General features: G+C 62.4%; 1 protein-coding gene across 1 annotated transcript; it reads left to right on the top strand.

Annotated features, from left to right (window-relative positions):
• Positions 1 to 1088: 1088 nt before the first annotated feature.
• Positions 1089 to 10867, top strand: LOC146431045 (START domain-containing protein 10-like). Its single transcript, XM_085073268.1, has 6 exons — positions 1089 to 5678; positions 8604 to 8751; positions 8853 to 8956; positions 9054 to 9171; positions 9334 to 9386; positions 9972 to 10867. Exons 1-6 carry the CDS (start codon positions 5514 to 5516, stop codon positions 10182 to 10184), a joined length of 801 nt encoding a protein of 266 aa, XP_084929394.1. The 5' UTR covers positions 1089 to 5513; the 3' UTR covers positions 10185 to 10867.
• The last annotated feature ends 2796 nt before the right edge of the window (positions 10868 to 13663 follow it).

Consider the following 13663-nt stretch of genomic DNA (forward strand, 5'->3'; position numbering starts at 1 on the left):
CAGGAGGGAATGGCAGCTGTAGGAGGACATGAAGGGGTGGCAGAGGGTATGTGGAGATAAATCCTAGCATGGCTTGGGGAGAAAGGGACCTGAAAGACCATCTCATCCCAACCCTCCAATGGATGAAGTCACATCACCCACGGGACCTTCTGAGCCACCTGCAGGGGGACAGAGCAGCTGGGGGACCTCAGGAAGCTCACCTCATGCACTGCCCTCTCCCGGGGCTCTTGAGGGCAGAGCTGAGGCCAAACTTCATTGCGTGCATGAGCAGGAGAACCCCACTCCACCCCAGCCCACCCCACCCCACCCTTCCATGGCCCTGTTGGCAGTGCCAGCCTCTGGGAATGTGCCTGGCAGCCTCCTCCCACACCCTCTTGTGCTTTGCCACCAGTGCCCCCGGCTTTGCCACCAGTGTCCCCGGCTTTGCCAGCTGGGTGCCCTGAGCCCCCTCCCCACCCATGCCTGGGGAGCTGGTGCTGCCCCTGCCCAGCCCCTCCTGCAGTGGTGCCAGAGATAAGCCCAGGTTCCTGGGGACAGGGCAGGGACCCAGCAGGGCTGGACACCTGGGCTCCAAGGAGGACTGTGGGGAGCAAACTCAACCCCACACACATTTTTGCCTGACACCAGAAACTCCCAAAGTGGCAACAAGAGCTCCGTGTTAAAGCTGGAGGTCCCAGGGGTGGGATGTCCGTGCTGTCCCTGCCCTGTCCCCTCTCTGGGAGGGCTCGGGGTGCCGGAGGTGATGGCTCGGGCTGTTCGGACCTGCCAGGAGTAGCAGGGATGCAGTGGCAGCACTGGCTGGGAGCAAGGGGGAAGAAGAAATTTCCCTGGAAATTTTCATCCCATCTTCTGTCTAATAGTAAAATTTACCGAGAGGGTCCCCTCTCAGCCGAGCTGGTGGCATCAGCGTGGAGCGGGGGGACACGGCTGGTGGCCGCTACTCGCTGTCCCTCGGCTTGTCCCTTTCCCTGGCCTCTCCCCGGTGCTGGCCATGTTGCTGTCGCTGTCGTCCGTGGAGCACGCGTGACACCCAGTGGGCGAGCACCAGACTGCACAGGCGGGTCCCTGGGCACGAGGCCACTGGCCTGAGGATGTCACCCGTGTGACATTCCTCCTGCGGGGAATGGGGTGGCACCTTCGGGAGTGGCCAGCCCCACCCGAAGGGTTTGTAGGGGGGTTTTGATTTGATTGGGCTGGGTGGGGGCGCAGCTGGGGGTCCCTGCAGCCCCCAAGGTTGTGGGGTCTCTCCAGGGCTCTGGGGTCTCCCCAGGACCTTGTGGGTCCTGTAACTGTGGGGCTCTGGGGTCTCACTGGGGCTCTGGGGTCTCTCCAGACACTCAGGGGTCCCTGCAGCCCCACAGTTCTGGGTCTCTCCTGACATTGGGGAGTCTCTTCAGGCATCTGGGGGTCCCTGGAGCTATGGGGCTCTGGAGTGTCTCCAAGGCTCTCAGGGGTCCCTGCAGCCCTGAGGCTCTGGGTTGTCTCCAGGCCCCCAGGGTCCCTGCAGATTTGGGGCTCACCAGGGCTCTGGGGTCCCATTGGGTCTCTGGAATCTCCCCAGGATGTTGTCCCTGTAGCTTTGGGGCTTTGGGGTCCCATTTGGGCCCCAGAGCTCACTGCAGCCCCATGGCTCTGGTGTCACTGGGGCTCTGGAGTCTCCCTGGGACCCCAGGAGTCTCTGCAGCCTCAAAGCTTTGGGATCTCGCCAGAGCCCCTGTGGGCCCCTGCAGCTCTGGCACTCCAGGGTAGTTCCTGCCATCGTGGGACTCTGGGATCACACTTGGCAGGCCTGGGGCTTTGGGATCTCCCCCTGCAGCCCCATGGTGTTTGATCCTTGCCCCACTCCTGGCTCAGGATCTCACTTTTCCCTGGATTTCCTGCCTCTGTCTGTGTCCCTCAAAGAGCCTGATGTCTCTCAGGTATTTACCACCTTCCTGCTCCCATCCTGGGACCATCCTCACCTCCCACCCCCACCTCCTGATGCTCTGGGGTAGCTCTGCCCCTTCCTGGCTGCTCCAGCTGGGTTTCTCTGGGACATGAAAACTCTCAACCCATCTTTTGCTTTTCTTCCTGGCTCTCTTGTTCATTCCCCAGGGATAAACCCTGATGGAACAAGGATCTGAGGCGACTCAGTGCTGTGCTTCACACTAAGCCAAAGCAGAACCACTTTCTGTAGGAAAACCATTTTCATTTCAATTTGCAAAGGCTTTCAGAAGCGATTCTCGGAGGAGCAGGAGGGGTTGCTGCCGAGGGGATTGGATGTTCTTCTCCAGCTCTGGAGAAGCTGGAAGCTCCTCCTGCTGAAGCATCCAAGCTCATTGATGGGGCTGTGAACACCCCCAAGCATTGCCCTGCAGCCCCACTCCCAGCGTGGAAATGGCAAATCCCAGCTCTGCAGTCTGTAAAGACACTTGGAGGGGTTAGGAATGTGACCTGGAGAAGGAAAAGAGGAGCAAGAAGAGGAAGGGATCAGTAAGACACAGACAGGATGGAGCTGGATGCTCCTCACTGTGCCCTAAGCAGGGCCCTGCATGGCCTGACCCCACCAGGATCTGGAGGGGCTCCACTCAGGGCATGGAGAGATCCCTGGAGCTGCTGGTGTGACAGTCCCTTGTGTCATCCTCACACGGGGACAGTGTGGCCAAGAGCAGGACCCTGCTGCTCACAGCAGCCCCTGCCAGCCCAGGGAATGTAGCTCCAGCCGCAGAGGATGAGGATGGGACTGTTGCACTCTGAGGGCACATCCTAAAATTGCTCCTGAGATCAAAGAACCATCATAATCCCAGAATGGCTGGGGCTGGAAGGGACTTTAAAACTCATTCAGTGCCATCCCTTGCCATGGCAGGGACACCTTCCACTGTCCCAGGTTGCTCCAAGCTCTGTCCAGCCTGGCCTTGGACACTGCCAGGGATCCAGGGGCAGCCACAGCTTCTCTGGGCACCCTGTGCCAGGGCCTGCCCACCCTCTCAGGGAGGAATTCCTTCCCAATATCCCATCTATCCCTGCCAGAGCAGAGGGGCTCCAGCCCTTGGAGCATCTCAGTGGCCTCCTCTGGGCTCACTCCAACAGCTCATTGAACTTGAAGGAGATGTGACAGAGGCAGCATGAACGTGTGGCTTCACATTAGCTACAATCACCTTCCTCCTCCCTTGGGCAGCTCTGAGCAGCACCATTCAGATCCAAACCTTGGCTCCAAAAGAGCCAAAAGCAATGGTGAAGGGGTTGGTTGGAGCCCTGAGTGCTTCCAGGTGGGATGTGGGAACCCAGCTGGTGGCCTGCAGGGGGACATGATGGTGACCAGCCAGCTCCTGGGTGGCTGCACTGTTTTCCATCTTGAACACTGACCCCAGGGACTGCTGCAGAAGGGAAGAAAGCAATTTCCATCCCAGTTTCCATCTGGAACAGCCAGGGAGAGAAATGGTCCTGTGTCTGAGGTGCAGAGCAGAGCTGGTTCCACCTCAGTGGTGCTGTGCAAGCAGCTGCTCCTTCCCACAGGGCCTGTGGGAGCTTCTCCATGCCAGGACTGCAGTGCAGTTCTTTCACCCCATGGACACACCTTGGAGCTCCAGAGCCCCCAGCCTCGGGTCTTACCCACCCCACACGTCCACACGAGGCCTCTCTGGGCTGTGCCAGGCTCCTGCAGGTGTTGGGTGACTGTCCCCCCCCCGCACAGCTGTGCCCACACTCACACACCCCATGGCACACTGCAGCAACGGGGTCAGGCAGCTCTGGGCCATAAATCTGTCCAGCCAGACCTGTTCCCTGCTCTGCAGCCCCAAGGCCACCCCAAGGTCTTTCCAACCCGGCATCTGCCCCTCCCTTCCCACTGCGGCAGCTCTTTAACCAAGCGTGGCATCGGCAGCTCTGCCCCTGGAGCAGCCCAAGCTGGGAAGCACAGCCCCGTGGCCAGCCTGGGTGCCTGGAGGAGCTGCAGGGACAGCCACAGGCAGCCCTGCTCCCCAGCAAGGCTCTGGGAGCAGCTGCAGCTCTCCAGCTTTCTCCCTGCTCTCCCTTCCGTGAGTTTTTCCCCATTCCTCAGTGCCCAGGTGATGCTGACCCCAAGGTTGGCACTGGGGCTGATCCCCATCCTCATCACAGGGTTGGGTGAGAAGAGAGTTGCGCCTTTGCCTTGCAGGTGGGGCTAACCCAGGTGGAAGAGGTGTGAGAGTGGGAGAGCCTCATTCCAAGTGGACCCCAAGAAAACCAAAATTTGAGTCAAGAGAAACCTTGTGGACATCAACAAGGTGGGCAAGATAAGCCCAGGTTTCACTCAGGCTGGGGAGTGAGGGGCTGAGCAGGATCCCAGTGAAAGGAACAGGGACAAGGTGCTGGATAAGGTTCTGGACAAGAGGATGGGCAAATGGGACAAGCTGCATCCTGGGCAGCATGAGGAGGAGTGCAGCCCCTGGTCCCTCCATGCAGCGTCATGGAACCCCAAGCTCTGCACTCAGAGAGGTTCCCCAGCCCAGGGAGAGGCAGAGGGGCTGGAAAAGGACCAGTAGATGTGGCTGGTGGGGTTGGAGCCTGGGGCTGCAAGAGAGGTGGGTTGGGATCTGCCATGGCCCTGTAGGTGCCCTGGGGACAGAGCCAGTCCCTCCCAATAGGGCATGACATGTACCAAAGGACAAGGGACATGAATTGCAGCTTCAGGGTGGGCAGGAGAATTGATGTTTTTTCCTGAGGAGCTGGTACAGCTGTGGGACCTGCAAGGTGGGCAAGTCCATCATTCCAGGCTGGGTAAAGCCTGGCTGACCTTTCCTGGGCTGGTGTTGTCCTGCTCGAGGTGGGATCAGGGGGTTGGACATCCCCTGGGGGTGCCTCATCCTGTGACCCCAGAGAGGGGCAACCTGCCCCCTGCAAATTCTGTCCCTTCCCACAGCAGGGCCCTCTCCACAGCCCCAGAACACCGTGACAGCCAAGGTCCTGTGCACCGGACCGTGCCCCCACCCCCGGGCCCGCTCTGGCCCACATCCCACGGCTGCTGAAGCAGGGAGGCCCGGCCGCTGCTCCCGGCATCAGCTGATCCTTCCAGCCAGCCCGTGCTGCAAAGTCAGGCACAGAGATTGCCAGGGCGCCGGCGAGGGGACAGCAGGGGTGGCAGCACGGGGGGCTCGGCGAGCCGGGGGCAGCTGTGCCCTGAAAGCCGAGCCACCTGCGCGCTGCTACCTGCTGAATAATAGAGGAGCTGACAGCCAGCGGAGAGAAATGTGATGCTGGTGAGCCAGCCCGGGAAGACATCTGAGCTCCCGGCAGCTGCGATAGCAACTGCAGCCAAGGAGCCTTCCAGCCCCTGCTCCGCGCGGCGCGGCGTGGCCGGGCTGCCCGCAGCTCTCTGCCCATCCCGGGGCGCCCGGGCGGCCGGGGCCCGCTGCAGGGGCACGGGCTGGGGGCTGGCACGATGATGTGAGCTGCAGCGGGCGCCCAGCGAGGCACAGCTCAAGGGCAGAGCTGGGTTTCCCGGGAGGTGAGGCAGAGGCAGCCCGTGCCCGCCCGGGGGGCAGCAGCTCAGCCCCATGTCCAGAGGAGGGGAGATGGTTTATATCCCGGATGACTCCGACTTCAGCTCCTTCAGGGACCAGTGCGAGAGCCTGGAGGGCTGGCACTGCCGGTATAACAAGGCTGGCGTGACCGTGTGGAGTCAGGGCCAGGAGGAAAGCTGCACCGTGCAGAAAATCAAGGTAAGCAGTCTCTTCCCCGCCCCAGCCGTGTGCCCGACGGCTCCCGAGGGTCCCTGGGGACTGACCCGCGCTGGAGGTGTGCAGTCCGACCTGCCCGGGGCTGTTTCTGTCCCGAATTCCAGGGCTGGCAGGGTTAGACCCCCAAAGGTGCTTCCCAGCTGCTCCGCAGGCTCCTGCTGCCCGCCGCAGGGCTTTACCTGCCGGGATCCCTGCAGCCCCCTGCCGTGTGGGCTGTCCCTGATCCCACACGGGCGGGAAGGCCCTGGGATCAATTACGTTATGGAGATGGCCCTGCCGGGAGCCCCCGGGCATGAGACAGGCTCAGGGGATGCCTCCTCGGTGTCCTTTCCCTGGCTCTGCCATCCTGGGGCACGTCCCCTCGCATCCTCACGGGATGAGATCCCGTAAAACCACCCAAGCGCCGTCTCGGGAGGTTTGTCACTTCCACAGCTACATCTGGGGTGCTGCAGAGGGACAAGGAGGGTCAGCCGTCCCTCAGGTACCTTGCTGCTCATCTACACAGCCCTGGTGACACTGCCAGGTGGCCCTGGGCACACCAGGAGTGGCTGCAGGGTGCTGGGGGCACTGGGGGAGCGCTGTGTGGGAGAGTCCTGCAGGTCCATGGTGGCATCATGGCCTTTGGCTTTTCTGGTCATCGGGAATCCAGACTCCTGGGCAGGGATGAGATCTGCCAAAGCAAGGAGAGGCAGAGCAGCTGACCTGCAGGACAGCCCAGCTGGTGGAGAGAGAGTTCAACCAGGAGTGTTAGGGGAGGGTTGCCATGGCCTGGAGAGCAGGGAAGGCATGGGGAGGTGCTGAGGAGGGACACAGCAGCTGGAAAGGGCTCTTCCCCTGCTCTCCTGAACACAGAATCACCAAAAACACCTCTTCTGCAGCAGAGGGGCACGAGGAGGAGCTGGGCACACACTGCTGCCATGGACAGAGACCCTTCAGGGACAGGGTGAGGAGGAGGAGGAGGAGCAGCACTCTCAGCAGAGCTGTAGCTGCAACACACGTTTCCTTGGTGCCACGAGGCAGGGAAGAGCTTCTGCACCTGGATCAGGGAGCATTTCAACCAGCTGGGCGTGCACAGCTCCACAGGAGCAGGGGGTGCTGAGGGGTCAGGCCAACATCTCTGGGAAGTCCTGGGGACTGCAGCAGGTTCCTGATACCTGGGAAGAGACAAACATCACATCCCCCTCCCAAAAGGAAGCTCCGGGGCACTGGGGGCTGCTGTGTCACCTCCATCCCTGGGAAGCACATGGAGAATGTGCTCCTGGTAGCCATGTCCTGAAGGAGAAAGACAGTGGTGACAGCAGCAAGGACCTGCCAAGGGTAAATCATGCCTGAGCAGCCTGATTGCCTTGTGCAGGGAGAGATCTGGCTCTGTGGGTGTGGGGAGCTCTGGCAGGTCCAGCCTTGGACAGGGCTTCCTGTAGTCTCTGTGTCGCCACAGCAGTGAGATCTGGCCTGGAGCAGTGCATGCTGCTCAGAGTGACCAGGACAGGCTGGCAGGAACCCCTGGAGTCCAGCCAAGGTCAAACCCTCAGCCTGGCAGAGGGGGTGCAGTTCTGTCCCCACTGCCACCACCGAGTCCCCACCTGGACCTCCGAGGCAGGTCCGGGGGAGTCAGGGACCATCACCCAGTCTGTTCAGTGCAATAATGTGGTTTTTTCTTGCCCTGGAGAGGGCCTGGGCACGATGCAGGGCTTGTCACTGCCCAGACCCCCTTCCCAAAATGTGGGATGGAGGATGCCACCCAGTCTGAGCTGCAGAGCTCTCTTGGGGTCAGAAGAGCCTGTCTTTCCATTAACTGAGGGAGCTAATTAACCCAGAGATTCCCTGGAGCTTTGGATTTTTTCCACCTGAATTCCCTGCGGATGGCTCTGGGCTCTGCTCTTTCCCCATCCCAGCTGATCACCTGCTGTGCCTGGCAGGAGAGGGGTGCTGGGCAGGCTTTAGTGGGGAATTTGGGACATGCAAGGCTGTGATAACCAGAGCTTCCAGGAGGCCCATGAGCTCCACCTCCAGCTGGAAATATCCCTCACCCGGCAGCAGCAGCACCTCCAGGCCCAGCTGGGAGGGTGTAGCCAGAGAGGGAGAGCCGGAGGAGCGGGCTGGATGCTCCCACCCTCCCCGCGGTGCCCCGGGGACTGCAGCACAGCTCCGAGCCGGGTCTGGGCTCGGGTCCAGCCCGCCGGGCACTAACCATCACCCAGGCCACCGGGGAAAGCTTGCCCGAGATTGATGGGACCTGCCAGGCTCAGAGGGCCATCTCCAGTTACACGACAGCTCATCAAAGATGCAAGGGCTCTAACGAGGAGCAGATGACATCTCCGTGCTGCCGGCGCGGAGCGGAGCAGGGCGGCCGCCTTCATCAATAATGCACGGGCTGGCGCGGCCCGGCAGCTCCGCGGCTCCGGTTACAGCGCGGCCCGACAGCCCCCCGGGACCGGACCCCACACCCGAGAGCATCGGGGAGGAGCGCGGGCATCCCTCTGATTGCCCTGCGAGGCCATGGGGTGAGGGGACAGGGCAGGTCCTCGGGCATCTGGATCACCAGGCATCTGGTTGAGGGCAGGAGGGCTTTCTAACCCTGCTCTGGCTGCAGCAGTGGCTCTGGGACTGTCCTGCAGCAGGGACCGTGTGTGCAGAGCATCCTCCGTGGCACAGGGACACAGGACGGCCCCAAGTCCTTGTCCCCAGGTGGGCACAGGGACACGGGACAGCCCCAAATCCTTGTCCTCAGGTGGGTACAGGGACACGGGACAGCCCAAAGTCCTTGTACCCAGGTGGCACAGGGACACAGGACAGCCCAAAGTCCTTGTACCCAGGAGGCACAGGGACACAGGACAGCCCCAAGTCCTTGTCCCCAGGTGGGCACAGCTCCAGGGCTGGGTGCTGCCCCCGACCCTCTCCCCACAGACCCGCATCTCCTGCAAGGATGTCCCCGCCGAGACCCTCTATGACGTGCTGCACGACACCAGCTACCGCAAGAAATGGGACTCCAACATGATCGAGACCTACGACATCGGGCGCCTCACCGTCAACGCTGATGTGGGATACTACTCCTGTGAGCAGCCCCCGAGACCCCCAGGGCCCCTTCCCCGACCCCAGAGCCCTGTGGGGTGTGTGGGGCCACGGGGGCTGGCGTGTAACAGGATCTGTCCGCAGGGAAGTGCCCGAGCCCCCTGAAGAACCGCGATTTCGTCACGCTGCGCTCCTGGCTGCCCCTGGGCAACGACTACATGATCATCAACTACAGCGTCAAGCACCCGGTGAGCCCCCGGCTGCCCCCAGCCCCGGCAGGGCAGCCCGCGGGCACAGGCAGGGCTGGGCAGGCTCTGAGGTGCTCCGAATGCGATCTCTCGGCAGAAATACCCGCCCCGGAAGGATTTCGTGAGGGCCGTGTCCCTGCAGACGGGCTACCTGATCAAGGCGAACGGTGACGGTGCCTGCATCCTCTATTACCTCACCCAGGTGGACCCTCGCGGTGAGTGCAGCGGGAGGGCAGGGGGCTCACCCAGGCACCGGGAGTGGGGACAGCCCGAGGAAGGAGGGGTGCCGACCCGGCTCTGGGGGTGTCAGGCTGGCACGGAGGGCTGCAGGCTCGCGGTGCCTCCCCGGGCTGTGACGGGGCTTTGGGCTCTTGCAGGGTCGCTGCCAAAGTGGGTGGTGAACCGCGTGTCCCAGTTCGTGGCACCAAAGGTAAGTGGGGTGGGTGGGGGGTGGTGGGAGACACGGGCAGCAGGGATGAGCTGCCCAAATTACCCCTGCCTGGGGGCAGGACGGGTGGCTCAGGGGTCCCAGGATGGGTGCTGGAAGACCCAGAACTCATGGGAAAGGTGATGGCAGACCCAGAGCCCACGGGACAGGTGCTGGGTGGCCCAGGGCTCGCAGGATGGGTGCTGGGTGGCCCAGGGCTCGCAGGATGGGTACTGGGTAGTCCAGGGCTCACAGGATGGGTGCTGAGTAGTCCAGAGATTGCAGAATGGGTGCTGAGTGATCCAGGGCTCATAGGATGGGTCCTGGGTGACCCAGAGTTTGCAGAATGGGTGCTGAGTGATCCAGGGCTCACAGGATGGATGCTGTGGACACAGAGCTCCCAGGATGGCTTCTGGGTGACCCACGGCTCCAAGGACGGGTTCTGGGTGACACAGGGCATGCACTGGGCACTGGGCTGGGGCAGCCAGGCCCCCATCCCCTCCCAACACCCCAAAACCGGCGATGGGGGATCTGGGAGCTGTACCCACAGCCCGGGCAGCCCCAGCCCCAGCCCCGCCGTGCCCGCAGGCGATGAAGAAGATCTACAAGGCGGGGCTGAAGTACCCTGAGTGGAAGCGGCGGCACGACCCCGAGTACAAGCCCTGGGTGTACCCCGAGCAGAACACGCTGCCCAGCGTGAGCCTGGCCGAGCTCTCCGTGCAGCACGCGGATTCCCTGGAGAACATCGACGAGACAGGGCTGTCTGAGGACCACCTGAGCGCCAGTGACCACGAGGCCTGAGCCCTCAGGGCAGGGGAATCCCCTCACCGGCCAGGCTTGGCGCCCAGGGGGCACGGCTGGGAATTTGGCTCCCTGCTTCCCAATAGTCACATCTGCTCTCCAACTCCTTCATCACTGACCCCCCTAGCCAGGCAGTGGGGAATGTCCTGTGGGATTTGTGTCACAGGCGCTGGAAAGAGGGAGGATGGGCACCCTGGTCCCCCCTGCACCAATGGAGATGTCCCCACAGGAGACAGTGGGTGTTCCGAGAGGGGCAGGCTGAGGTGGGTAGGACCTGTCCTGGCACCAGGATATGGCTCTGCCACTGGAAAACCCTCAAAGGTGCAGAAGTGGGGGGTCTGTGAAGGCTCTGCCCGGGCTTTGGTGCAGCAGAAGGCTTCAACTGACCCTGTCTGGCCTGATGTCCAGCTCTGCCAACCCTGATGTCAGGCTGCACCCACTCCAGCCCTCCGAGCCTCTCCAAGCTTAGTGTGATCCCCCATCTCAGGGAGCTCCCCTGCTGAGCACCAGGCTCACCTCTGCAGGCTGGCTGCAGCCCAGCTGGCTCTGGGGACCCCTTGCCCGGGTGGTTTGGGGGATTTGTCCCGGCAGTGGGGTCTCGGGCTGCCTGTGTCCCCACTCTCCGTGTTTGCAGCTGCTGTGGTTCCTGGCACAACAATAAAGGGTTGGTGTGTGTGCAAGAATGCATTGGGCTGTCACAGCATGGGAGGGGGCTGGAGTGGAGCCCACCCGGAGGTATCCAGGTCTGGGTCAGACAGGAGGGTCCATCCGTGCTGCCCCAGCACCCTGGGGTGACCCTCAGCAGGGACGGAAGTGGCCACAGCAGGACAGGACAGGACAGGACAGGATGGGACAGGACAGAGGGAGGCCAGGCTCTGCACTCCCACATGAGCATGTGTGGGCACAGGGCAGCTTCCACCGGACAATGGGAAGTTGGTCTAGACAGGCAGTGCCGTGGGAATACACTGACAAATGAGGGATTTTCCACCCACTCCTCACCCCCACACTCCGAGGCTGCCGGTGGCTGCTGGGCTCTGTCCCCAGCTGTGTTTGAGCTGATCTGTGCAAGGTCAATGCAAATGGGACATCACTGCTGACGGTGTTGGGGTGCTCAGCTCCAGCTGAGCTAGGCAAAGCCTTGGGGACAGGGCCAGCACACGGCAGACTCTCAAACACGATGTGGGGGACAATGGAGTGAGTGGTGGGGGACAACCCCCTGGGCTTGCAGCCTGCCCAGAGCTGCCTGTCGTGGTGGCTTTTGGGGTCCCTCTGACCCCTGGTCAGCCTCACACCCCTGGTCCCCCTGGAGCATTTCTTCAGCATCCCAGGCATGGATGTTTGCTGTCCCCCTTTAGCCACCCTGTTAGGTCACGAATGTCCCCTGTGGTGCCCCGGGGGGACGTCACACCCACCCGGAGTGCTGGGAAGGGGACAGCAGGTTCTGTCGGGACAGCCGGATCCCAGGGATTGCAGCTGGGCTGGCTGCACGGGCAGAGCCGGGGCGAGAAGTCGCCTCCTCAAGGAAAATGTGGAGAACAAGGGCAGGGGATGTGCAGCTCCCCCCGCGCGGCACAGTGAGGGTGGCTCTGCCAGCAGCCAGAGCACCTGCAGCAGGGCTTATTTCACCCGTGAAAAGGCACACCCCAGCCCCAAATCTCAGCCCCAGCAGAGCCCACCGGCACCCCGAGCCCGCAGGGTGGTGGGGTGCAGACCCAGCCTGGCTCCTGCGGGAAGCACCCTCATCCCTTCGCATTCCCCGGATGTTTCTCCGCAGGATCCAGGCTGCAGCTCCGCCGGGGGGTTATTTTTAGCCAGCCCTGAGTGGGAGTGAGGAGCTGCTGCCTGAGCACCGGCGGGAAGTCCCAGGGGGAGCTGTGCCGGCGGGGTGACACCTCGAAATGACCAGGACGGTGGTGGCACGGGGAGGACAAGGGCTGCTGGGGTGGCAGGGACACCGGTCCGCATCCAGCACTGGGCTGGAGCAGCGCTGCTGGCCCCCAGAATGAGCCGGGGTGAAACTGGAGGGACATACTAGGGCGCCAGGAGCCCCAGCGAGGTGGTTTCTTTGGGAACGATGTGCCATTCCTGGCTTTCCTGTGGCACAAACAGGAAAGGGACCAGCCACCAGCACCCCGAGCGAGGGGAGGGACAGGCAGGGACAGGGGGCCCCGCTGGGATCTCGGGGGAGCCCAGGGCCCGGTGGGGCTCGGGTCAGACCCGCGGGGGCTGCAGCCCCACACGAGAGCCCAGCTGGGCGCTTTTCCTGCCCGGCCCCGAGCGCGGAGGAGCCGCCCGCGCACAGATTGGAAAGGAAACGGGAAGCTGCTGCTGGACGAGAGATTAGCCCCGAGGCGGTGATGTCAGCCGGCTCCTGATGGATCGGGGGCAGCGGGAGAGTGAATCGGGCCCCGTCCTGGCCACACACCGTGTCCAACGTGCCCTGCTGGGGCAGGATGTGACTCCATCCCCAGATCCCGTGATTTGCATCGCCTGAGCTCATGGATAGGTCTTGGGCAGCTCTTGGCCCCACCACCTACATGGGGACCCTGATCCCAGCGAGGAGCCCCCCAGCAGCCTCATGGACTGGCCTTGAGCTGGGCTTTTGCCTGGAGACGTCCAGCAGATTTCCAAGACTCCAGTTTCCCCTTCCCCCCTCCTCCACCAATCCCTCCCGGGGGCTCAGCTTTCTGCCATGCCCAGCAAACCCTCCGGGCTCAGTCCCATCCCCACATTTCCAGCTGTCCAATGTGACATTTCCCCTCTAGGTATGAGCTTTGAGTGTCCCCCAGCCCGTCCTGCTCCCCAGAGATGCTCTCACCATCACCCCATACATCCCCCAGTGTGGGTTGGGCTGAAAGGAAAGGAAAAACTGCCCCAGGGTGCAGCAGAAGGTGATGGCTGGGGAGGGGTGGATCAATGGATGGATCGATGGATGGATGGATCGATCGATGGAAGAAGAGAGGAAGGGTGGGAGGGAGAAAGAGAAGGAGGCAGGAAGGGAGGGAGGGAAGGAAAATGAATGGGGGGATGGATGGATGGATGGATGGATGGGCATCTGGACACAAGGACCTTGAGGGACACCATCATCCCGGGTACTGCCTGGAAAAGGGAAGGGTCAAACCTTCACTTTGCTGTTTGCTTCCCCCAGGCCCTGCCAGCACCTCCTCACCTCCCAATCCCCCAGCCCCACAGGGGTTTTCCAATCCTGCCCATCTGCCTCCTCCAGGGAGCAGGCATGACCTTCCTGCTCTGTGCTCGTGGCAGGACAGGGCTCTGTACCTCTGCCCAAGGATGCTGCTGTCTAAATATAGATATAGATCCCATCAGCGGGCTGGCAACCACCGGGAGCAAGCAGAGGCTTTGAAACCTGCTCTGCAGAGCGTGGGCTGACAGGAAAACATCCCATCCCTCTGCCCTGCTCCCCTCCCTGTGCCAGCTCTGGGGCTCCAGGGTGGTCCTGTGGCTGGGGGATGCCTCAA

Source organism: Lichenostomus cassidix, chromosome 13 (genome assembly GCF_008360975.1).
Source record: "Lichenostomus cassidix isolate B80296 chromosome 13, HeHo_3.0, whole genome shotgun sequence".
Taxonomy (NCBI): domain Eukaryota; kingdom Metazoa; phylum Chordata; class Aves; order Passeriformes; family Meliphagidae; genus Lichenostomus; species Lichenostomus cassidix.